Genomic DNA, 23,499 nt, shown 5'->3' on the forward strand with positions numbered 1-23,499 from the left:
ATTTGCAAATATTTTCTCCCATTCTGAAGGTTGTCTTTTGGTCTTGTTTATGGTTTCCTTTGCTGTGCAAAACCTTTTAAGTTTCATTAGGTCCCATTTGTTTATTTGTGTTTTTATTTCCATTTCTCTAGGAGCTGGGTCAAAAAGAATCTTGCTGTGATGTATGTCATAGAGTGTTCTGCCTATGTTTTCCTCTAAGAGTTTGATAGTGTCTGGCCTTACACTTAGGTCTTTAATCCATTTTGAGTTTATTTTTGTGTGTGGTGTCAGGGAGTGTTCTAATTTCATACTTTTACGTGTATCTGTCCAGTTTTCCCAGCACCACTTATTGAAGAGACTGTCTTTTCTCCACTGTATATGCTTGCCTCCTTTATCAAAGATAAGGTGACCATATGTGCATGGGTTTATCTCTGGGCTTTCTATCCTGTTCCATTGATCTATATTTCTGTTTTTGTGCCAGTACCAAACTGTCTTGATTACTGTAGCTTTGTAATATAGTCTGAAGCCAGGGAACCTGATTCCTCCAGCTCCATTTTTCGTTCTCAATATTGCTTTGGCTATTTGGGGTCTTTTGTGTTTCCATACAAATTGTGAAATTTTTTGTTCTAGTTCTGTGAAAAATGCCAGTGGTAGTTTGATAGGGATTGCATTGAATCTGTAGATTGCTTTGGGTAGTAGAGTCATTTTCACAATGTTGATTCTTCCAATCCAAGAACTTGGTATATCCCTCCATCTATTTGTATCATCTTTCATTTCTTTCATCAGTGTCTTATAATTTTCTGCATACAGGTCTTTTGTCTCCTTAGGTAGGTTTATTCCTAGATATTTTATTCTTTTTGTTGCAATGGTAAACGGGAGTGTTTTCTTAATTTCACTCTCAGATTTTTGGTCATTAGTGTATAGAAATGCAAGAGATTTCTGTGCATTAATTTTGTATCCTGCTACTTTACCAAATTCATTGATTAGCTCTAGTAGTTTTCTGGTAGCATGTTTAGGATTCTCTATGTATAGTATCATGTCATCTGCAAACAGTGACAGCTTTACTTCTTCTTTTCCGATTTGGATTCCTTTTATTTCTTTTTCTTCTCTGATTGCTGTGGCTAAGACTTCCAAAACTATGTTGAATAATAGTTGTGAGAGTGGGCAACCTTGTCTGGTTCCTGATCTTAGTGGAAATGGTGAAACCCCTTTTTAAATTGTATGCAGAATTACCCTTTGAAGTGGCTATTGTATTTTTAGGCTCTGCATTCCTGTCCACATTATTCTGCTGGTGCGTAACCCAGATGGGCCAATTATAGGACACTGCCTGCCTTGAAAGGAGTCCTTCAAGCTGAGATGAAAAGATGCTAATCAGCAACGTGAAAACATATGAAAATACACAGGACACTGGTAAAGGTGAAAATAGAAAACTGTAACTCTGTATTAGGATTGTCTGTTACCCCCTAGAAGTAACAGACAATTAACAAGTAACAGAAGAGAAGGATTGTCTTCTACCCCCTAGAAGTTAAAGGAGTAGTACAAATAGCCACTGTAGCTATATTCTGAGTGGATTTGGTGTGTGTGTGTGTGTATGTATTCCATATTTGAAAAAAACATGCAGTGTGGAAATGTGCAGCATTTTATGTGAGTATGTAGGCATATATTATCTGACAGGACACGTGAAGTCCTTAATCAGATAAGACTATCAGTAAGGAGATGATTTTATGAGAGAATATTTATAAATTTGAGCATGTGATTTTTCCCCATCTCAGTGCCTGCCTCTGGGTGCCTGACTCCTAATGAAGTCACTGGGAAAAACTGCTTATCCGGGGATTTCCAGCGAGGCTGAGGATCTTTTTACTCCAGCTGACTAAAAATCCTCTTGATCCTGGTGAAGTTGACTCAGTTTATACTGGGGTTGGGCCTGGGTAAAAGGTGTCAGCCAACCTCAGTATTGAGGAGAGGTATTTAAGGACAGGAACATGAAGGCAGAAGCAAAGAAGATTGTCCAGTCTTGTCTGGTGACAGCAGCCCATCATTTTCCAGTCTGACCCTGGGCCACTATGTGTCCAGCCAGAGAAGCCGAGCCTGCCAGGATGGGTGCCTGCTGAAGACGGCTGTCTTGCTGCACCCAGCACTGTGGTTACGGGTGTGGACAGTGTAGCCAGTGTCTGAGTCTGTTATCCCAGCTCCAGCTCCTGCTACCTGTATGGCCTTGTGTCACTGTGTCCTGATCTCCTAGGCCAAGGATTAGACACCTCATCGGGATTGCTTTGGAAATTAGAAACCACAAGATCTTAGGAAGCTCTGCACATCCCTCCCTATGTGGGGGCAGTTTTCTTCTGGCCACCCAGAGAGTGCTTATTGGAGTGTACACACACACGCACGCCTGCAGAGTGACATTAAATAAGGACTATGGGGTGGGATCAGAAGAGGACATGCCTGAGGACATCCCTAGAAATACATGCTAGAATCATCCCCACTGGGCAGGTGTGGGGAGAGAGACAGGCCTTGAGAGACCCAAGTGCTGCCGAAAGGCAAGTCCGTGTGCCCAACGCACAGTGAGGCCAAACGATACCAAATCGCCGGAGTTGGGAACAGAGAAATGTTTATTGCAGGGCCATGCAAGGAGACGGGTGGCTCATGCCTTAAAAAACCCCAAACTCCCTGAAAGCTTTCAGCAAAGCCCTTTTATAGGAAAGGTGAGGGAGGGGCGTGGTTAGTTGTTGCAGACTTCTTGGTGTCAGATCCTTTGTTCCTGAGGTCAGGTCATAGGTCACGGTGTGCCTTTAAACCTCCACCAAAACAAATGTTACTCTCTGTTCTGCAAGAAAGGGAAAGGTCCCAATGCACAGCTTTCACCCTTCGAGGTCCAGCCTGGCTGAGAGAAGGGGGTCCCTGCTCCGGGGGCGGGAGGGGGGGTTACCCTGCCCAGGAGCGTTCGTCCAGCACCCAGTCTGCGTCCTCCCGCCAGTGCCCAGGCCCGGCTGAAGAGGCAGATCTCAGATGGTGGCTCCCTCAGGGTCGGGTCCCCAGACCCTGCCCAGCCGTCATCGCTGGGGGAGCCAGGCACCCAGGACCCAGCTGGCCCTCAGGCTCCTCAGGCCGCCCAAACGGTGCGGGCCAGGTCCCCCAGACTGTGTCCCATGCAGCCTGCCAATGCCATTAGGTCGCAGAGGCAGGGATGGGGGAGAGGTTGGTTCACCGCCGCCTCAGGGCCTGGACGCGGCCAGTGGGCGGTCGTGGCGAGGGCTCTGGAGCCCTGCAGGACACACCCCCAGCCTGTTCCCTGGGCCCCCAAGCTCACCCGCCAGCCCGAGGCCGGGGAGCTGGAGGGCCCCAGGGAGAAGGCCGGGATCTGCCTCTTACCTCACTCTCCACCTGACGACCACCACTCCCCCCACCATTGGCTCAATGCCCCCCGTAAGGGTCGCTCATTGACAGTTGCTCACTTGGGGGCGGGGCCCACTGTAGCGCCGACCAATGGCTGAGCAGGACCTCTAACGCGGCTTTAACCGTCCCTTATTAACGGTCTCCCGGTAACTGTTGCCTGGTAACAGCGTGGGGGAGGTGGGTAACGCTGGCAGCAATGGCCGAGTGCTAAGGGATGCACACTGCAGCACGCTATTACACTAGGAATTATCCAGGATGGAGAACAGGTAAGAATGAGGAGTTGAGTCTGGAAGCCAGGTCTGTCTCCTCAAAGCTGCGCACAGACCGTCCCCGGGAGCGGTGGAGAGGGCTGTGTGGTGTGACTGTGTGAGATATGGGGTTGCGTGGAGGAGGGGTGAGCCGTCAGCAGCCCAGAGGGCTGTGTGTAGAGGTGTTGTCTGAGGAGGGGATTCAAGTAAGGGGCCCTCAGGAAGTGAAGTCACCTCCTTGGCAACAGAGCCCAACAGAACTCGGAGCCCCGGGAGCCAGGCACACACGTTCTAGCGACAGCCCCACAGCCCGCTCACTTGGCTGGAGACGCTTCATAGAGACGGATGTTCTGCTGTGTCCTGACTTCCCAGGGCTTCTGCTTCAGGAAACCCCTGAGTGGGAGGTTTCTCAGATGCATTAGACGGTTCAATACTTAACCTGGACGACTCTGGTCCTTTACCAGGAGGTCACCTAAGGAACACAAGGTGGCCTAGAGCAGGCCAGTCCAGGCCCGGCCACGTCTGGGAGCCCTCCCTGGGCAGCCTCACGTCCCCGCATCTCCATGTGGGGGGAAGGGGGACTTGAGGGGAGGTTTCCCCTCTGGGCAGGAACGCGTGGATAGGAACTTGGTCACCTGGTGGTCCTGTCATGCTCACACTCAAGCACAAGGGTGAGAGAGGATTCCTGAGGTGCCTCTTATCTGTGCCAATGCGGATCCAAGGCCCTCAGGTTGTCATCTTTTTTCCCTCTTTGTTGGAGGTCTGTGCAGAGAGTAGTGTGCGTGTGTCTGGAGTGGAGATGGCTGGTGGGGCTGAGGAGCAGCGCAGGCGGCAGACAGGGCTCTGAGCTTTCTGCCTGGCTGCCGGGCGCTGTGTTCACAGGGCTCCACACAGGAGATCGGACAGGAGCCGGTCCATGGCGCTCCCTGCTCCGTCTCCCTGCGGGAGGGGCGGGAGCCCCCCACCAGCAACAGAGCCCAGGGCAGGCTCAGGGTGAGTGCCAGCGAGGAGGAGACCCCACACCCAGGAGGCCCCAGAGCCGCCCTGCCCCTCCCCTGGGTCCCTCCTGGCGTCCTGCTCCCAAAGGAATCTGGGCCCCCATCTCCTCTCCCACCCGCCCTCACGGCCCAGGCCCTGCCTTGTCCAGATGCAAAGTCACTATCCACGTATACATGGGAATCTCAGAAAGAGACTTTCATAGGATTCCACTTCATTTTTAAAAAAAAAAAATTATTTATTTTTGGCTGCGGTGGGTCTTCGTTGCTGCGTGCGGGCTTTCTCTAGTTGCAGCAAGCAGGGGCTACTCTTCGTTGCAGTGCTTGCAGGCTCTAGAGCGCAGGCTCAGTAGTTGGTGGCGCATGGGCTTAGTTGCTCCTCGGCATGTGGGATCTTCCCGGACCAGGGCTCGAACCCGTGCTCCCTGCATTGGCAGGCGGATTCTCAGCCACTGCGCCACCAGGGAAGCCCCCACTTAATATTAAGTCAAGTTTGTTTCTGCATTTTTCTACAGATTTTCCTCTTTTAATTCCATCCTCAGGTGTCCATGTTGGCCTGACGATCCTGACGCCTCCCACCCTGGGATCAGCCTCTGTGTTCTCATCCCCAGAATGGGATGTTTCGATAACAATCACAGGGATGATGCAGTTAATACAGGGGGAGCTGTCAATGCTGTGCTACAAACTGCCTTGAGATAGTAACACGTGTAACCATCGCCCACCGCCAATTCTACTCGTGAAGCCAGAACCTTTATTCTCCTGAGGGCACTCCTGCCCCACCTCTTGCCACAAGTCCCTGAGGCTTGGGGATTCCATCTCAGCTGCAGCCCCAGCCCTCCTGGTGTCCTTGGTGCTGCCTCTGACTCATGTCCCTGCTCTGTTCCACCCCAGGGGGAAAACGTGTCCACAGGGGACAGGAATGAGACCTGCATGGTGTGGAGCGTCCAGGCGGGCAGGCTGGAGAAGCTGGTGGGAAACCTGGTGCCTGCCTTCCTGGGCAGGGACCCCTCCGACCTCCCCACATTCCTGGGCTCCTACAGGGCTTTCCCTACCACCCAGCAGATGCTGGAGCTTCCCTTCACAAGGTGAGCACTCTGCCCCTTATGGGACATTGGTGCCTCGGCCACCTACTAGCTGTGACATGGCGGAATGTCACTCCACCTCTCTGAGCCTCAGTTGGCCCCTTTGCACACTAGGGTAAAGAGAGGACCAGCCCCCTACGGTGACTGTAGAGACCAGCGGGTCCTTCACAGAAAGTGCTTTCTGGGGACCTGGCCTGTGGAAAGGTCTGCTGGAGGGGCCGCGGTTGTGCTAATTCATCATGTTCCTCCTCCCCATGAGGAAGCCTCTGCCTCAGTTGTCACTGTGCCTCTGACCTTGGGATGAACTCTTTTCCCAGTGGAATGGTGATGGGTGATTCGATTAGGGGTGCCCTGTCCTGGGTGGGTGAGAGCAAGGGTTCCTGGGAGTGAGCAGTGGGGCCCCAGGCCACTCAGATGTGTGCGATGGGGCTGGTGGGGCTCATTCATTCTTCACATATAGAGGAAGGCCACTAGGTGCAGGCGCTTTTCTAGGAACAACCATCATTTAATGCATCAAGGAGACATCAGTCCTGCCTCCAGGGCTTCTGTTCTACCGGGGGTCACACTGTCACACCAGCTATCATATCCAGGTGTGTCCTCAGGACAGTCCATGTGACGCCTTCCTGGCCTCCTCTAGATATGGATGCATCCTCCCTTACTCTGATGAGGACGGTGGACCCCTGCACCAGCTGAAAATGTGAGTGGGCTTTGATTCAAGAGGGAGGGACTCCCTTCTCCAAAGAATTGCATGGAGATGTGGGGTCTGTAGATGGGCAGGGCTGGCAGAACCCTGGATCCCACACATCTGATGGTTCACGCTGAGGGCAGAGGTCCGAGGGCTCCTCCTGGAAAAGAGGAAAGGAGTCCAAGAGAGCTGCGGACGGGGCTGCGGTGTGAGGAGCATCCGGGAGGTCAGAGGTCAGAGTCAGCCCCTAAGAGAGTCCACACCCGTCCCCTCTCCATCCCAGCCCTGCCTCCACCCCCCATTCTGGGACCCAGAACACAAGGTGTGGAGAGCATCGTGGTCACTGTCTGGTGGATCGTTAGCAGGGGTGCTCAGCAGTGGTACAAGTCCATTTTTATTATTTTTTTTATTACATATACTAAATTGTTTATTCTATGATATAAAGTTCACTTAAAATAAAATTTAATAGTTTGATTATTTTAAATTGTACATGTAAATGGCAGTAAGTACATTCACAATGTTACATAACCCCCTCTAACATCTATTCGAGAACATTTGTACCCTTTTGGTCACTGAATAATTTTCAATTCCAGGAACACACCACATTTGGTTTTCCTCACATCTGTTGATGGCCATTAGGATTGTTTTACCTTTGGGCTCTTGTGAATAGTGGTGCTCTGAATACTTGTGTACCAGCATTTGAATGTCTGTATTCACTTCTTTTGGGTATTGATTGATCTAGGAGTGGAATTTTGGGGTTGACTGAAAACTGTATGCCTGTCCTTTTGAGGATCTGCTCAAGTCTTGTATACAGTGGTTTTTACCATTTGACAATCCCCCAGAATTTAGGTGTACTCTTCACTTCTTCATCTATGTTGCAATTTCCTCTCTCTCTCTCTCTCTATCTATCTTTCTCTCTCTCCCAGGTCCCTCACTCTGGGGAAGGAGCCTGTACATTGTGAGTTGCTAACTGAAGAGGCCCCCGTGGCCTGGCACCAAGGGAGACCAGCAGACAGAGGAGCACCTGGGTCCTGACTCAACTGAGTCCACAGCCCCTAACCCCTGGGAGACACTGGCAGAACCCTTCAGCTGAGTCCTGTTCAATTCCTGGCCTACAGATAGTGTGAGATAATGTTTCTTGCTTAAACCACTAAGAGTGGCTAATGTTGTCACACACAGTGGATCACTCACACGGCCGTCAAGCACCAGGCCCTGGCCCTGCCCTCCCTACTGTCCCCTACTGTTCTCCCAAGCTCCCACCAGCCACACTGGCCCCCTTCTGACTTCCTCTCTGGCCAAACACATTCAGCTTCTACGTTTCACACACTCGTGCCTTCTTCTAGGCTAATTCTCCCCAGATGTGTGCAGGGCTGGCTCCTTCTCGTCTCACTGCTGGGAACAGACATGTCACCTCAATGCAGCCTTTCTAGACCCCCTCACCCAGTGGACCCCAGGACCCTGTTGTGGCACCCTGCTGTTTTTTGATATAGAACTTGCTGTTTTCTTTCTTTTGTTTCTGTATTCTTGGTTTTGTCTATTTTCCCTTCCAGACTGAGAGCTGCTAGAGGGCAGGGACCCTGGGTGGTTCTTTTCATCATGGCCCCCATTTGAGGGCTCAGGGCACAGCTGGTGAATGAATAGATAAGAGGCTCCATCCCGCCACTAACAAGCTCAGATGTTAGAGATGGATGCTAATAAGAGGAGGTACAGGCCAGGTGAGGGGCAGGGGAAAGTTCAGGAGTCCAGGGGACACTCTCCTGGCCCCAGTTGCTCCAGTAGAGCACAATGGACACCTCATTCCCCCTGATGGGAACCACTCATACTACACACCAAGCAGGGAAACCACAGCACAAAACATAACTTTGTTTCAGAGAATTCAGGGCATCAACATTCCTTGGGCCCCGGGGGGCGGGGGGGCAATGTGACAGGATCAGTAGGAACCAGGGGCTTTGAGAGTGACCTCGGAAGCTTCCCTCAACCTTCTCTTGTCCACATTGGCCATGGGGTGTCCAGTTCCCTTACAAGGACTCCTCAGCACAGCCAGTGCAATGGTTCTTGTCTCAATTTGAAATGAGGACCCTGATGGTCTAACAAGGGGGACTTTCTTTTCATCCAAGGAAGAATGATCCAGGTTTCAGTTATTGTCTTTCTTCTTTTCCATTTTTCACCATCCAAAGGTCCACTCCTTCCCTGACTCCGTGCCCCATGGTCCCTTCCTCTGATGTGTGAGTGTCGGTGTACACTTGTGTGGACATGCAGAGGAATCTACTCCACATGTTCTGGGGTCCTAGGAGTTCTAATTCCAAAGCAAGCCCTGTGGGATGGGGCAGCCCTAGCCTAGGAGGTCCAAACTCTCCCTTCATCTCAAGACTCTGCCCCTGCCCAGTGCCCTGGGTTTCCCCTGCCCCTTTCTGGCCCTCAGTTTTCCAATTGTACAATGATGGGTTAAAAAAAAAAAGACATTCTAAAGCCTGCACACAGTCTGACTAGCCTTCCACATCCCTGGGCTGGGTATGTCTTGGTGATACAAGCACCCTCAGGCCTCCCTTACAGGTTGGAGTCACCCCAGCGGCTCTTGGGTCCCTCTGCCCTGCAGCCAGGAAGGGGTTTCAGCCTCAATTAACCTTGTGCACTGAGGGACAAGGGACAGTTCCCCAAGATGTGCTGAGGCACTGTAAGTAATAGAAGATGACATGGATGCGGACCAGGCAAAAGAATGGGATCTTCAGAATAGATGAGCCACCTTCAACCTTGCGACTGCCGTGGTACCTACAAGGAGGTTTCTGAGATGGGGATTGTCACGTCAAAGTTCAGTGCAAAACCAATAGTTCCCTTAATATTAGATTTCCGTAATATAACAGAAAACCCAGAACAATACAGGCTTAGACAAGAGGCAGAGTTTTTCCTTTCTCATGTAAAAAGATCTTTGAACTTGGACAGTTCTTGCTGACCCTGAAATGCACAGGATTGTAGTCAGCCATCATCTGTCTTTCTGTTCCAGCAGCTTTTAGGTAGTGTCAATCCTCTAGTCAGTCTCCTACCCCAAAATGGCTGCTGGAGCACCAGCCTAGAGCAGCCACCATGTCTTCATTTCTGAGGCAGGACGGAGCAAAGATGAAGGACCATAGCGCCCACACAGCTGTGTCTGCACTGTCTAAGCAATCCCCAAAGTTCCAGGCAATCTTTCGATTCACAAGTGATTTGCCTGAAGTTTGGCCACTCTGAACTGCTAGAGAGGTTAGAAATTACAGCCTTGAATTTGGTGAACTGCTGTCCTCAGTAAAACTGAGTTTCTCTTCTTAAAGAAAAATTAAAAGAATGAAAACCAAGTATTGATGACTAGTGCTCTTTTCCTACACTAAACACCAGGATGAAGAGTTAAAGATGGAATACTCTTCAGAGGAGTTGTTCATTCATTTCCCCACAACAGTCTCTCCGTGTTGTTTCTTCATTCCCAGAGAAATTAGAGATGTGGTTTCTAACCAGGATATTCGAGTATTAAAGATTCTTTCAATTCCTGCTGGTGACTGGAAACTTTTGGTAGATTTCATTTGCCTGTATGTTGAAAGCAGCTCAGAGAAATTCCTCTTCTGTTCTCTAATGAGGTAGAGAGACATGGAGGGTGGAGTCTTTGGGGGAAGCAGCATGTTCAAAAAGCTGGATCAAAATTCAGTATCTGTCAAAAAAAAAAATCTCTTTGATCAAGGAAGTAGACCTATCAGACATCGGCATCTTGACACTAGGAACCCATGGACCATCGTTTTGATTATTATTAAAAATAATCCCCCACCCAATAAAACCCCACATGGTAAAACTTATTACTGACTGAAAACTGATGGAAGGAAAATATGATTTAAAAATTTTTTGATACCCGTTATTTGACTGAGGTAATTTGACCGAGAACCAGTTAACCCTAAAGAAATCTTACAAAGGCAGACTCTGTAGTCAGTAAATTATGATTTGGACAAGAAAACGTGCCATTTATTTTTTTCTAATTGATTTCAGGTAAAACACTTTCAGGAAATTAAAAATAAACACGGGTATGCAGACCGTGGGTCCTGAGGCCGGGAGGCGCCCCGCCCCGCCCCACCCACCCTCCCTCCTGAGGAGCGAGTGCGCAGGCGTGAGCGGAGGCAGGTGAGACGGCTGCGCCGCTGGGATGCTGGGGCTCTGCAGACCCGCGTCCTGAGGAAAGGGAAGTTGGAGACTGAGTCTGTCCCCACACTGTGACGCTCCCGGCGGGGGAGCAGCGCAGAGACGAGTAAGTGCAGCTCTACCCAAAGCCCCTCACCGCGCGCCCCCCGGCCGCCGCCCCCCGCCTGCCCAACAGCCAGGGGCCCGACCCCTCCAGCCCCGAGGAGCGCGAGCCTCCCTCGCTCCTCGGCTCCGGGGCCGCCGCCGCCGCCGGCCGCAGGGTGAGGACGGCGGGCCGGGGCCACGAAGGCGGCCGTTGAGCGGTGGGCGCCGCGCGCGCTCGCAGCCCTCCCTCCTCGGCGCCCCTCGGGCCTCCTCGCGGCGGGGCTGTCCCCACGCGCCCGGGGAGCTGGCCTCTGGGTCTGCGGACGCCGGACTCGGCCCCGTCGCCGCGGGCTCGCGGGGCCTGGACGGGGAGGCGCCGCAGAGGAGCCCGAAGACGGGGCCGCGGGGCCGGCGTCTCGGGCGCGGTGGGTCCGGAGGGGTGCAGGGGCCTCTGCTCTCGGGGTGCGCGCGGGTGATGGGCGCGCGCACAGCTCGGGGATCCTGGACCCCCGGCCGCCAGGAGCGGTGTTCAGACGGGGGCCTCTGTGCCCTTTCCTGAAGCCCTCAGGAGGGTCAGCTCCAAAAGGCTGAAGCTTCGCTTTCAGCGTTTTCACCGTTGATTAACTGGAATGACTCGTAACTGACTCGTAGAGCGCTCTCTGGAGGGTAACGTGTGACATACTAACATCTAACCAAAGTTAGAAATAAGGAAATTCTGGGCCTTTTATGTTTTTGCATGTGAAGGGCTTTTTGACCAGTATGTTTCTCTGGTTTGTGTTACTCTTTTCCAGCAAGAGACCCTTGCGAAACAGCGTTACTCTAAGTTAAATGAGCGTTTAAAATTTCATTTTTGAGTAGTTATCATAGATACTCAAATATTTGAAAATTCTAGCTACTGTCGGGCTTGGTTGTTTTGGGGGGCTTTTTGGTAAATGTTGCATGAGGAAGGGAAGATTTCTGAATCATGAGGAAGGCAAGATTTCTGAATCATGAGAAATGTTTATTTCATGATATTCTGCCGTGCAGCACTATTGCAATTTTGAGTATCTAACAGTGGGTGAATCTCGATTGTCCCCAGCAAATGCATATTTTGTTTGAGAACAGTTTGTTTTTTGTTCTGTGGGTTTTTATGTTGTATTTTGTTGGTACCAATCTACCTAATTAGCTAGCTTCAAATCATAATAGAATGTAGTCAGAAGTAGTGGTTGATGTAAGGTACGGTGCTTTGTAAGAGAGATAGGTTGCCTTTCTCTATTGAAATTTTTTCTTAACTTAGCACATTTTCCACACAAAACACTCAGGAATGACTTTTAAAAACACTTCAGTTCCGTCTCTGGTAATGAGGAAGCAAGCACATCGTTTCACTGTTGAAAATAATGACACACATTTCAAAGATGGGGATCTGGTAACAAGAGGAATTCGAGCATTGAGTTTGGTGAATTGGCGGCCTCAATTAAACTGAGTTTCTCTTGTAAGGGAAAAAGAACGAGAACCACCTGGTGATGACCAGGGCTCTTTCCCTACACTAAACAACAACAAGAAGGGGAGGAGATGGAGTGATTTTCAGATGAAATGGGCATTCATTTACCAACCACATACTTTCTTTTTGGTGTTTCTTGATTCCCAGGGAAATTAGAAACGTGGTTTCCTCACCAGGATATTTGAGTGGGAAGATTCTTTCAATTCCTAGATAGGTGACAGAATCTGTTATGTAGCTTTCATCTGCCTGTCCTTCTAGGTAGCTCTGAGAAAATGCTCTTCTCTAATGAGGTGGGCAGAATGGGAGGGTGGTGGACCCTTTTGGGGCAAGTGTTTTAAAAGCTGGACCAAAAGTGAATTGCTGTCTTCAAAGAAATAGACTGACTAGACCCCAGCATTTCGACCTTAAGGTCACTTGCAACGTCATGGAGAAATAATCCACACCATATAAAAATCCACCTCATCAAATGATTATTGACTGAATATTGATGAAAGATAAAGAACATTTTGAAGAATTTTGATATCTGATATTTGACCTAGGCCAGTCGACTGAGTACAAATAACGATTAGTAGACAAAACTTCCAAAGAGAGAATTTATAGTCATTCAGCTGTGATGTGGACAAGAAACCTGTCGTTTATTTGTTAAAAATAGATCCCAACCAAAATACTTTCCGTTTCTTAAAAATAAACATGGATAAACTATAAATAATTTACTGTGCTGTGTTTTCAAAGCAGGATCAAGGAATTAAAATGTCTTTCTTAACACTGTTTTTCAAATATTATTATAATTCTGATTGCAGTGTTTATTAAACTCAGAGTAAAAATTGTTGAGGAATTTAAGTTCTCTGAGGTCAGATCACTGGGTCAGAAGAGCAGGGTTAAATTGGAGGGCAAAACTATTAAAAACACAAAATTGACTTTTGTCATTTTAAATGTACTAGATCGATGGCTATTTAAGTTGATTCTATGATTAAAATTTTTGTGGGTATAGTAGTTTATGCTGAATTACCAAATAACTCAAAATTTCAGCAGCATATCACTCTATATTTCCCACATCACAGCGCTGGGTGGGTGTTCACTTTGAGGAGGCTGCACTCCTTCACGTGGTCGTTCAGGATCCCAGAGTCTCCCATCTTGTGCCTCTACCATCCCTAGGACCTCATCCCCATCTGCATCCATGAGCAGAAGGGGCAAGAATGAGGAGAAATGCATGTGGGAGGTTAAAACGAGCCAAGTCTGGAAGGACACACATCAGTTCCTCTCCTGCCCCATTGACACCAAAGTGGTCCTGTGGCCACAAAGGAGGCTGGGAAATCTTCCAGCTGTGTGCCCCAAGAAGGGGAGCATGGATTTCCATGCACAATTAAAGTTGTCAGCAACAGGAGTAATTCATTAGATTTACTGTGTTTTCAAATCTATATTGAGTATTTATCATACACCAAGCACTATGTGGAGAGTAGAATGATATTTGATTTTTCTTTAAGTATAATACTTTTATTGCACCTAGGTTTATTTTTTTAAATTTAATTTCATTAAAAATTTTTTTAAATTCTTTTTTCAAATTCATTTCCCATTTAGGTTATTACAGAATATTGAGCAGAGTTCCCTGTTCTATACAGTAGGTCCTTGTTGGTTATCTGTTTTAAGTATTGCAGATGTACATGTCAATCCCAAACTCCCAGTCTGTCCCTCCCCCCCACCCTTCCCCTCTGGTAACCATAAGTTCATTCTCTAAGTCTATGAGTCTGTTTCTGTTTTGTAGATAAGTTCATTTGTATCATTTTTTTTTTTTAGATTCCCCATATAAGTGATATCATAAGATATATTTGTCTTTCTGTGTCTGACTTCCCTCAGTATGATAATCTCCAGGTCCATCTATGTTGCTGCAAATGGCATTATTTCGGGGGCTTCCCTGGTGGCACAGTGGTTAAGGATCCGCCTGCCAATGCAGGGGACATGGGTTCCAGCCCTGGTCCCGGAAGATCCCACATGCCGCGGAGCAACTAAGCCCATGTGCCACAACTACTGAGCCTGCGCTCTAGAGCCCACGAGCCACAACTACTGAAGCCCGTCCACCTAGAGCCCGTGCTCTGCAACAAGAGAAGCCACTGGGATGAGGAGCCCGTGCGCCAAAACGAAGAGTAGCCCCTGCTCACCGCAACTAGAGAAGGCCTGTGCACAGCAACGAAGACCCAACTCAGCCAAAAATAAATAAATTAAATAAATTTTTAGAAAAATGGCATTATTTCATTCTCTTTTTATGGCCGAGTAATATTCCATTGTATACATGTACCACATATTCTTTATCCATTCATCTGTCGATGGACATTTAGGTTGCTTCCATGTCTTGGCTATTGTAAACAGGGCTGCAGTGGGCATTGGGGTGCATGTATACTTTTGAACCAAGTTTTTCTCTGGATACATGCTCAAGAGTGGGATTGCTGGATCATATGGTAGCTCTGTTTTTAGTGTTTTAAGGAACCTTCATACTGTTCTCCATAGTGGCTGTATCAATTTACATTCCCACCAGTAGTGTAGGAGAGTCCCCTTTTCTCCACATCCTCGCCAACATTTGTTATTTGTAGATTTTTTAAAATTTATTTTTTAGCCGTGCCATGTGGCATGTGGGATCTTAGTTCCCCAACCAGGGATGGAACCTGTGCCCCCTGCAACGAAAGCATGGAGTCTTAACCACTGGACCGCCAAGGAAGTCCCCATGTTTGTAGATTTTTTTGATGATGGCCATTCTGACTGGTGTGAGGTGATATCTCATTGTAGTTTTGATTTGAATGTCTCTAATAATTAGCGATGTTGAACATCTTTTCACGTGCCTCTTGGCTATCTGTGGCCAAGAAATGTCTATTTAGGTCTTCTGCTCATTTTTGGAGAAATGTCTATTTAGGTCTTCTGCTCATTTTTTGATTGAGTTATTTGTTTTTATGGTATTGAACTGCATGAGCTGTTTGTAAATTTTGGAGACTAATTCTTTGTCAGTTGCATCATTTGTAAATATTTTCTCCCATTCTGTGGGTTTCAACTGAGAATTGATTGAGCAGCGTCTTGGTCTGCGAGACGCTCTGAATCCATAGAAGCAGAGAGGACATGGTATAAAGTGCCTGCCATCCTGGGAGAAAAGGATAAAGACAACCTGATCTGGAAGTTCAGGGGATGATTTTAGATTTGGAAGCTGCCTGGAGGAGATAGGATTTGGACTCCACTTTCAGAGATGAGCAAGATACGGTTGTGGAGGAAGATGCAGCAGGAGCTGTTGAAGCAGGTCCTTTAAGTACAAGGTATCATAAGGAATATAATGCAGCCATTAAATTCATATTTACTAAAATTTTAAATGGATGGAATAATTACTAATGTTAAATGAAAAAGTGACCAGTAAATAAGCTAATCTCATTTTTTAACTCTATATAAATTTGGATGAAATTATATAGATATGTTGAGTGATTGTCTTCTAAAGTGTTTTATGGTTAATTTAAACAGAAAAGTGCCATAAATTGCATTGGTTGGATAGAATAATTCCTTCAAACCAGACACACAGAGCTGGGGTGTAGACAAGTGAACCCCAGCCCTTTCTCACCCTTTCCCTGCAGGTCCTCTCCCTGTGAGGCATTGACCTCGTCTCTATTCTCTGCTGTGGACCCAGGGCCTGACTCAGGGGTTCATTGGCCTATTGTGTCATAGTCCAGACAATGACTTCCACTAGAAGGCACCCCTCAGAAACACTGAATCTACAGAATTTGGTTTGCTCTAACAGCAGGACTGTGAAGGTGGGCAAGTGTGAATATTGACTTGTGCTGACAGAACTATAGAGCCCTGCAGCACTCTTCCGATTTCTCACAAGGCCACCAGAGGGCGGTGTGTAGCTGCTCTGACAAACAAACCGCCCTCTTCAAAAGTGGTCATTTCCAAGTTAGCCTTCATCAGAATGTGTTTTATAAACTTAGAGGAATTCTTTAAGGTATATTTGCTTGCTTCTCCAATCTCATTTGGAAACTAGTGAAAATCCACTAAAAGTAACAAATATAAGGTGAGCCACTGACTGGATGTTGTCCCTTGTGATCTTTACAGGCATTTAAAAGTATGTGTCCATATATATGGAATCTAAAAAAAAAAAAAGGTTCTGAAGAACCTAGGAGCAGGACAGGAATAAAGACGCAGACGTAGAGAATGGACTTGAGGACACCGGGAGGGGGAAGGGTAAGCTGGGATGACGTGAGAGAGTGGCATGGACTGAAAAAAAAAGTATGTGTCCAACCCCTCCCCATGTCTGTCCACCTCTGGCCCTTCCTCTCTCCCTCCAACCATCTATAAACATCTGTTTATGTAAAACATCTTCTCATCATCTATGTAACATATTAGAGATATTTTTCAATCACGTAGCCCCTTCTTTGTGCTGTGAATCTTTGGGTGGCACGTTGTCTGCTTATAAGACAGTGAGAATGTCCCTGACGCCCTAGGAGACAATTGAAGGTGGGCAGTAGGTCTCAGTGGAGTCGGTCAGTGGTGGAGATCTCCTGCTCAGCACAGCCAAGATCGGGTCCACATGTTTCCTATCCCCAAAGCACTGTCTGGTTTTCCCCTGGGGAACTTTGCTAAAATCCTGTCTATCCTAAAGGAGCATCAGGGTCATTATTATAATGGTTACAATAATTATGGGAGAGAGGGACTTCCCTGGTGGTGCAATGGTTAAGAATCCCCCTGCCAGTGCAGGGGTCACGGGTTCGAGCCCTGGTCTGGGAAGATCCCACATGCTGCGGAGCAACTAAGCCTGTGCGCCACAACTACTGAACCTGCACTCTAGAGCCCGCAAGGCACAACTACTGAGCCCGCACGCCTAGAGCCTGTGCTCTGCAACAAGAGAAGCCACCGCAATGAGAAGCCCGCGCACCGCAACAAAGAGTAGCCCCTGCTCGCCGCAACTAGAGAAAGCCTGCGCACAGCAACGCAGACCCAACGCAGCCAAAAAAATAAATTAATTAATTAAAAAAATTATGGGAGAGAGTTGGGTTATGATTTTAATTACCTGGTACTCTGCCTACAACAGCCTTCACTGTATTACATTACAACTGATGCTCAACCTTCTGGCAGCAGAGTCTACACCTTGGTTTCAGTATATTACAGACTGCCAGCCCAGCACTTGGCAAAGAAGACAGGCCAATACTGCTGAATGAATACATTTGGGAAGCAAGATCTGACAGGTTTGAGAATGTATTTGAAATCAGGACTCTCCCAGAGCTGTCCCGACAGCAGGTCATTGTAAATCGTCTGCCACCTCACCTGCCAGGCCCTTTACACCTGCTGGCCTTCTCATAGCACCCCTCAGCCGGGACCCAGCTGATCCCAGGTATCTCCTAGATCAAATCTCACCATCTGCTCTGACTTCTCTTGCTCACTTTGGCCTCCTTGATTGTCCTACTGTGTGGCTGTCCACTCCAGGGCTCAGGGGACACCTCTGATTCCCTTGGGGATCATGTTAGTGTACAGAAATGCACATGATTTTTAATGTTGACTTTGTATCCTGTTACTTTGCTGAATTCATATATTCTAACATGATTTTTGTGGCATCCTTAAAATTACTCCATATGAAATCATGTCATGTGTGAACAGAGATAATTCTGCTTCCTCTTTTCAAATGTGGATGTCAGTGATTAATTAATTAATTAATGTATTTATCTATCTTTCTTAACTGCTGTGGCTAAAAATACTAGTGCAATGTTGCACAGAGGTGGTAAAATCCAGCATTCTTACATGCTTCCTGATCTCAAAGGAAAAGTTTTCAGTCTTTCACCATTGAGTGTGACGTTGGCTGTGTGTTTTACATATATGGCTTGAATTGTGTTGTGGTAATTTCCTTCAAACGTAGTTTTTTGTTTTGTTTTGTTTTGTTTTGTTTTTTTATGGCTGTGTTGGGTCTCCGTTTCTGTGCGAGGGCTTTCTCTAGTTGTGGCAAGTGGGAGCCACTCTTCATCGCAGTGCGCGGGCCTCTCACTATTGCGGCCTCTCTTGTTGTGGAGCACAGGCTCCAGACGCGCAGGCTCAGTAATTGTGGCTCACGGGCCTAGTTGCTCCGCAGCATGTGGGATCTTCCCAGACCAGGGCTCAAACCCGTGTCCCCTGCATTGGCAGGCAGATTCTTAACCACTGCGCCACCAGGGAAGCCCACAATACTCTTTTGTGGATTTTTTTATGTAGTTTTTTTTTTTTTTTTAAGCTTTCTGTGTGTAGAAAATAATTTTGGTTCTCCATTGCTTTCTTTTAAAGTATCCTTTTAAAAATAAAATAAATTTAAGAATTCTGGGAAGATGGCAGTTGTCGTGGAAGCATAGTCTTTGTCTTCCAGAATCCCCACATAAACACAGAGCGGTATTAAAAACAAAACCCATGGGCAATATTTACAACAAGACTAGATGACAAGGTATCCCCCTGTTCCACAAAATACAAGTGGACAACAGCCATGAGACCTGCCCAATATCACCATGAGTGCTGGGAAAGGAGAAGGAAGCAACAATGTAACTGGACGCCTGAGGGCCCAGCGCATGCTCAGTACAGGAGCAGATGCGCCCGCATCCGCCCCCTTCCCAGGAGAGGCCCACGCATGCGTGGAGCAGGAGCCAAATGAGGACCCACAGCAGAGCCTTGAGCTTGTGCAGAGCAGGAGCCAGGCCGGGAGCTGCAGCTGAGACTGGGAGGACTAGGTTCACTCCATCAGTGAGTGAGGCAGAGGTCTAAGGTAAGGCATGAAAGTCCTTGACTTCTCCCACTGAGCCCCCAGGGCTCCACTGGGACTGGACCGCACAATTGACATCCGTTATAAGGTGTGTAATCAAAATAAGTACGATGGAAACAGTAAAGAGGAAGGACAGAGAAGCTCAACTCAATGCTTGAGCCAGGGTGAGGTGAGAAAGGCGCTGGCATTGGGCACAAAGTTTCAGGGGCACCAAACAACTCAGTAATCAAGATAACTGAAATTTTAATGCAATAATTTTTCGAAAACCAAATTCAATGCCAAAAAGTCCTTGATGAACAAAATATCAAACTTTGAAATAAAGATAGAATCATTAAAAGTCCCGTATTGAGCCATATTGGAGCCGAGGGCAAAAGAAAACACCAGTAATACTGACCCTGTCTTTATTACAGTTTCAGGAGAGTGTTCGAGGAGCCCTCCTTGAGGAATCTACTGAAGAACCAGCTTCAGAAACCACAATAACTAAAAAGACATTGCAATAAAGATTAGTGTGAGCAGTAAATATATAGTTACTTCTAAAATTTAGATTAAATGCAGGTTAAAACGAGGTTATACTATGTAATTGATACAGATTCGGGTCCTTGGACTCTTTAATCAACAGAAATTGATAAGAGGCCAGACGAGGAATTCAGGCAAGCCTTTATTGGGACTCGTGCTGCAGCACAAGGGATAAAAACAAGTAACAGGTGCCCTTGCTAGCTCTCCAATGGGGGCTGATTCCTTAAATGGGATGAGGGTGGGGGAGGATTGGTAAGTCGGACTGAGGTGTGGATTAGGTATCCTGTCCACCCCCTTTGTGGTGCTGTGTGCAGGGATCATGTGCAGTACCTTGCCTTTGCTCCTGGCACCTCAGAAGTGGCAGTTGGTTTGTAGCCTTTTAGTATCTTATTGTTCCTAATTGCCTCTACCTGGCTGGCATGAAGCTATTTTTAGTCCCTTATAGTTGCCTTCTATTGTGTTGCTGGAGGAGACATTTGTCCAGGTGCAGTTACAAGCGCTCAGGTAAAGGGTCCCACGTCCCAACCCATCTCATAATAGCTTTATGTTCTGAGAATGTAGATATGGAACAAACAAAGAAATGGGGAAGCGAAGGAGAGAATTCCATGCAAAAAAAAGTTTTAACTGTTTTCAGAAGTCATAACTAGTTCTGATATTTTATTGTTCCAAGGATATTGTAGTTTATTTATTTTTTTCAGATATAGGTGACATATAACATTATGGTACTTTCAGCTATACAACATAAGGATTCGTTATTTGTATATATTGTGAAATAATCACCACAATAAGTCTAGATGAGATCTGTCACCATATATAAGTACATTTTTTTTTCTTTCATTAGAATTTTTAAGGTCAACTGTCTTAGCAACTTTCACGTATTTGATATAATATTATTATCTATGGTCAGCATGCTGTTTCTTACATCTCATGACTTATTTATAGCTGGAAGTTTGTATCTTTTCACCCTCAGTCATTTCACCCCACACACCTCCTGCCTCTGGCATCTGCCGGTCTGTTCTATCTATGAGCTAGGATTTTTCTTTTATTTTTAAAGATTCCATGTGTAAGGGAGATCATGCAGTATTTGTCTTTCTCTGTCTGAGTTATTTCACTTAGCATAATGCCCTCAAGGTCCTTTCATGTTGTCATATGGCAAGATTTCATTTTTTTATTTGGCTGAATAATATTCCATTGTATATCTGTACCACAGTTTCTTTATCCAGTCATCCGTCATTGGACAATAGGTTGTTTCCCTATCTTGGCTATTGTAAATAGTGCTGCTGTGAGCATAAGGGTGCATATATCTTTTCAAATTAGTGTTTTCCTTTCCTTTGGATAAATACCAGAAGTGGGATTGCTGGGCCATATGGTAGTTCCACTGTTAATTTTCTTAGAAAATGCTATACTCTTTTCCATAGTGGCTGCACCAATTTCCATTCCCACCAACGCTTCACAAGGGTTCCCTTTTCTCAACATCCTCTCCAACATTTGTTATTTCTTGTCTTTTTTGATAATAGCCTTTCTAATTGGTGACAGGTGACATCTCGTGGTTTTGATTAGCATTTCCCTGATGATTAATGATGTTGAGCATCTTTTCATGTAAATACCTATTGGCCACCTGTATATCTTCTTTAGAAAGATGTTTCTTCAGCTCTTCTGCCCATTTTTTAAAATCAGAGTGCCTCTTTGTTTGCTCTTGAGTGGTATGAGTTCTTTATATATTTTTGGATATTAACCACTTATCAGATACATGATTTGCAAATATTTTCTCCCATTCCAATGGACCTTTTCATTTTGTTGATGGTTTTCTTTGCTGTGCAGAAGCTTTTTAGTGTTTTTTTTTTTTAAATATTTATTTAGGCTGCACCCAGTCTTAGGTGCAGCACGTGGGATCTTCGTTGCAGCACTTGGGATCTTTAGTTGGGGCATGCAGGCTTCTTAGTTGCGGCATGCATGCGGGATCTAGTTCCTGGACCAGGGATCGAACCCAGGCCCCCTGCATTGGGAGCGCAGAGTTTTACCCACTGGACCACCAGGGAAGTCCTGAAGCTTTTTAGTTAGATGTAGTCCCACTTATTTATTTTTGCTTTTTTTCCCTTTGTTTTGGAGTCAGATCCAAAACATCATCACCAAAACTGAAGTCAAGGAGCTTGCTGCCTGTTTTTTTGTAGGATGTTTGTGATTTCAGGTTTTCCACTCAAGGCTTTCATCCATTAACTTTTGTGTTTGTTGTAAGATAGTGGTCCAGTTTCATTCCTTTGCATGGGGCTGTCCAGTTTTCCCATCACCATTTACTGAAGAGATTGTCCTTTTCCCATTGTATATTCTTAGCTATTTGTGATGAATTAACTGACCATATAAGCATGGGTTGATTTCTGGGCTCTCCCCTCTGTTCCATTCATCTATATATTCGTTTCTATGCCAACACCATACAGTTTTGTTTACTATAGCTTTGTAATATAGTTTGAAATTAGGGAGTGTAAATCCTTCAGCTTTGTTATTCTTTCTCAAGATCGCTTTGGCTATTGGGTGTCCTTTGTGGTTCCATAGAATTTTAAGATTGTTTCTTCTATTTCTGTGAAAAATTCCATTGGAATTTTGATAAGGATCGCATTAAATCTTTAGATTGCTTTGGGTAGCATGGTCATTTTAACAATATTGATTCTTCCAATCCATGAGGTGGAATATCTTCCCATTTAGTGCTGTCTTCTTCAACTTCTTTCATCTGTCTTGTATGCTATTATGGATACTGTTAATCTGAACTTGTGTGTGCATCAGTTGAGATGAAACAAATGACTAATTGGATATTCTAATTCAGTTATTCCACTGTGTCCTTGAGAAACAGATTTTCCAGTGTGGAGGAAAGGAGATACAGATGTCACAGAAGAGGTTAAGTAAAAACCTTACAGTTCTCAATTTGAATTGGGTCTATCTGTATAACCTACCAGAGTATTGTATCATATGTGTAAAATCTATCTCCTCCCACTGAAAAGACTAGAAACAGTGATCAAACCAGAAGCAAAGAGGATTCCTAACTTCACAATGTTCAGTATTTAATATTCAATATTATTTCCCAGTAAAGGAAACAAAGGCTTCTTGGAGAAATGACTGATTCTAGTCCTGGGAAGGAAATATACAAGATGAGCTTGAAACATCTTGCCAAACCAGTTATCAAGGAAGTATTCAGACTATTAGGGGCGTGTCAAAAGGACTTAAGAATTAACCTGAAGAGGGTCCACCATGTAAAAGATGGGACAATGTGAACATCAACAAATATAATAACGGCCATGTATTGAAATCTGTCAAATATGTTTTAATTCTTCACTTCATCCCGGTGTGTTTAAATTAATTCATCATCTTTGGAGTATGACAGGGTAGAAATTTATTATCTTGATAACAGATAAATAAATGAAAAGAAAGAAGCATCTAATCTGCCTTTCCTTTATGAATGGTTCTACTGGGTGATGAAATAGTAGATGAAGGGAAGTATTTGTTTATTAGATTAATCCAGCTGATAAATAAAAAGAAATGATGTAATTAGAATATCATAATTTTTCACCCCCAAATGGATTAATGAATGTAAGCATTGAACATCATCCCTGCTGACATCTCAGTAAAGACAGACAACCTGAGATTATGTGCCCCCTGATGAAAGAGCACATCAATACCTAGAGTCTCATCAAAAATATTTATCCGAGTCTGGTCAAGCCTCTGAATACAGTTGAAAATTTGCAGGAAATAGAGAACAGAGGGATGTGTTGAACTGCATCCTGAGAACACAGTCTGCAAAATTCTTACTGGAAAATCCCATGGGGGAAAGGCTCAGGTTCTTCCATGGATACAGTGTAAGAAAGAGAAAGGGATGGAGAAGGAACTTAGTGGCTAAGAGAGGATTAAAAGACGTCAACATGGTTCAACTGTAGGTTCTAGAGAGCACACTTGGATGATAAAAACTGAAGAAACTCAAGGAGAGTAATGACTACAAAAATCAGGACAACGAGTCCTTTTGGAAGTAGTGAGGTGGTTGAGATTGGGATGGGGCACAGGGAGGGTATTCTGCTGTGGATGGAAAAATAAAATTTTCACCTGGCTGGTGGTCACAATGGTGTTCTTTTTTTCAATTAAGGTATAGTTGATTTACAA

The 23,499-nt window shown here is 46.0% G+C and overlaps 1 protein-coding gene across 1 annotated transcript; it reads left to right on the forward strand.

Moving 5' to 3' along the window:
* Nucleotides 1-5,334: 5,334 nt before the first annotated feature.
* On the forward strand, nucleotides 5,335-7,417 carry LOC118882424 (ral guanine nucleotide dissociation stimulator-like). Its single transcript, XM_036828085.1, has 3 exons — nucleotides 5,335-5,700; nucleotides 6,335-6,394; nucleotides 7,309-7,417. Exons 1-3 carry the CDS (start codon nucleotides 5,546-5,548, stop codon nucleotides 7,415-7,417), a joined length of 324 nt encoding a protein of 107 aa, XP_036683980.1. The 5' UTR covers nucleotides 5,335-5,545.
* Nucleotides 7,418-23,499: the final 16,082 nt, after the last annotated feature.

Source organism: Balaenoptera musculus, chromosome 16, assembly GCF_009873245.2.
Source record: "Balaenoptera musculus isolate JJ_BM4_2016_0621 chromosome 16, mBalMus1.pri.v3, whole genome shotgun sequence".
NCBI lineage: Eukaryota > Metazoa > Chordata > Mammalia > Artiodactyla > Balaenopteridae > Balaenoptera > Balaenoptera musculus.